We start from the raw sequence: 1189 nt of genomic DNA, 5'->3' as shown, positions 1-1189 counted from the left end.
AGGCAGTGGTAGGCCTTTACTATGAAACAACCACAGGAAACAGTGACAATGTTTAGCATTATAGCTAACCAGTGTTTTACTCCTTGCTTGGAATTTGATCTTACTGTAAAAATATTTTGATATTTTTCTTCACTTCATGTCGGAAAGACGGTTTTAAATGTTATTACAGCTATTAAAGCTGCAAGCAGCGATGAATGGGCCCTCGCAGTCCCTGTGAGTGGGGGCGTGCTGCTGTTAGTTTATGCACCACCACATCATGCTGTGAAATTTTCATGTCAGTCAGATCAAAATAGCCATACAAAGCTTACTTCCTCTTACCAGTAGGTGGTGCTATGACAGAATATTGGCACGTTTGGACCCGATTGGAGAATGTATATTGAAGTTAGGGATAGTGCTAAGCTTAGGGTTTAGTGCTAGGGTTGGGGTCTGGGAGAAACACTGGTTTTTGACACCACACTTCTTTTAATCGTGAACTTCTTCAAAGTGTACTGAACAAATCTGAAGTCAATCTGATTAATTCTCTATGGGGAGTACAAAACAGAACACCTGAAAATGTCAAAAAATCCTAAATGTAATTAAATTAGTGAACTTTCACTGGAGTTTGAAAAAACTTAGTCAGACATATAACCATGTAGTCTGGTTTTGACTTGCTTTCCAGCAAAGATAGACCCACACATGTGTAAAGTTACTCAGATGCTGGCAAGAATTGCTGCACCGGGTGTAGGTTTAATGAATACGGTACCTCTGTGGGACTGTGCAGAGGCAGGGGGTCAATGTTAAAGTCTCCCTGGATGGGGTCCATGCTGTTGAGCTCAACGTTGAAGAGGAAGAAGATAAATCCGTACAGAGCTGGACCCAGACCATTACACAGACCTCTGATCCCTGTTATCATCCCCTGGACCACACCTGCAGGGGGAGACAGACAGGTCATGCTATTGGTCATGTTGGTCAAAGTTATTGCTGACACGGTGAAAACTGTATCTGCTGATATATTTAGCTGGCAACGGGTTGATTTCACGGCCTCCCTTAGCAATACAAACTTCCATCGAAAAAATACATAATAACACAGTGACCTATTGATCTGTGTGACAGAAGGAGAGGAGAGCAGAGGAGAAGAGAGGAGAGGAGAGGAGAGGAGAGGAGAGGAGAGGAGAGCAGAGGAGAGGAGAGGGAGAGGAGAGGAGAGGAG

General features: G+C 43.5%; 1 protein-coding gene across 1 annotated transcript in view; it reads right to left on the bottom strand.

The window, feature by feature from the left end:
* mfsd14ba (major facilitator superfamily domain containing 14Ba) overlaps positions 1-1189 on the bottom strand; it is a 15488-nt gene that overhangs the window by 4388 nt on the left and 9911 nt on the right. Inside the window, exon 11 of the mRNA XM_035668637.1 lies at positions 743-906. Coding sequence (XP_035524530.1) covers positions 743-906 — 164 coding nt within the window. The remainder of the gene's footprint in view (positions 1-742; positions 907-1189) is intronic.

The sequence above is a fragment of the Morone saxatilis genome, unplaced genomic scaffold (genome assembly GCF_004916995.1).
Source record: "Morone saxatilis isolate NCDOM2014 unplaced genomic scaffold, NCSU_SB_2.0 Contig21, whole genome shotgun sequence".
NCBI classification, from domain to species: Eukaryota; Metazoa; Chordata; class Actinopteri; family Moronidae; genus Morone; species Morone saxatilis.
Note: the sequence above shows the minus strand (reverse complement) of the source record. Positions and strands in the feature narration are given on the sequence as shown.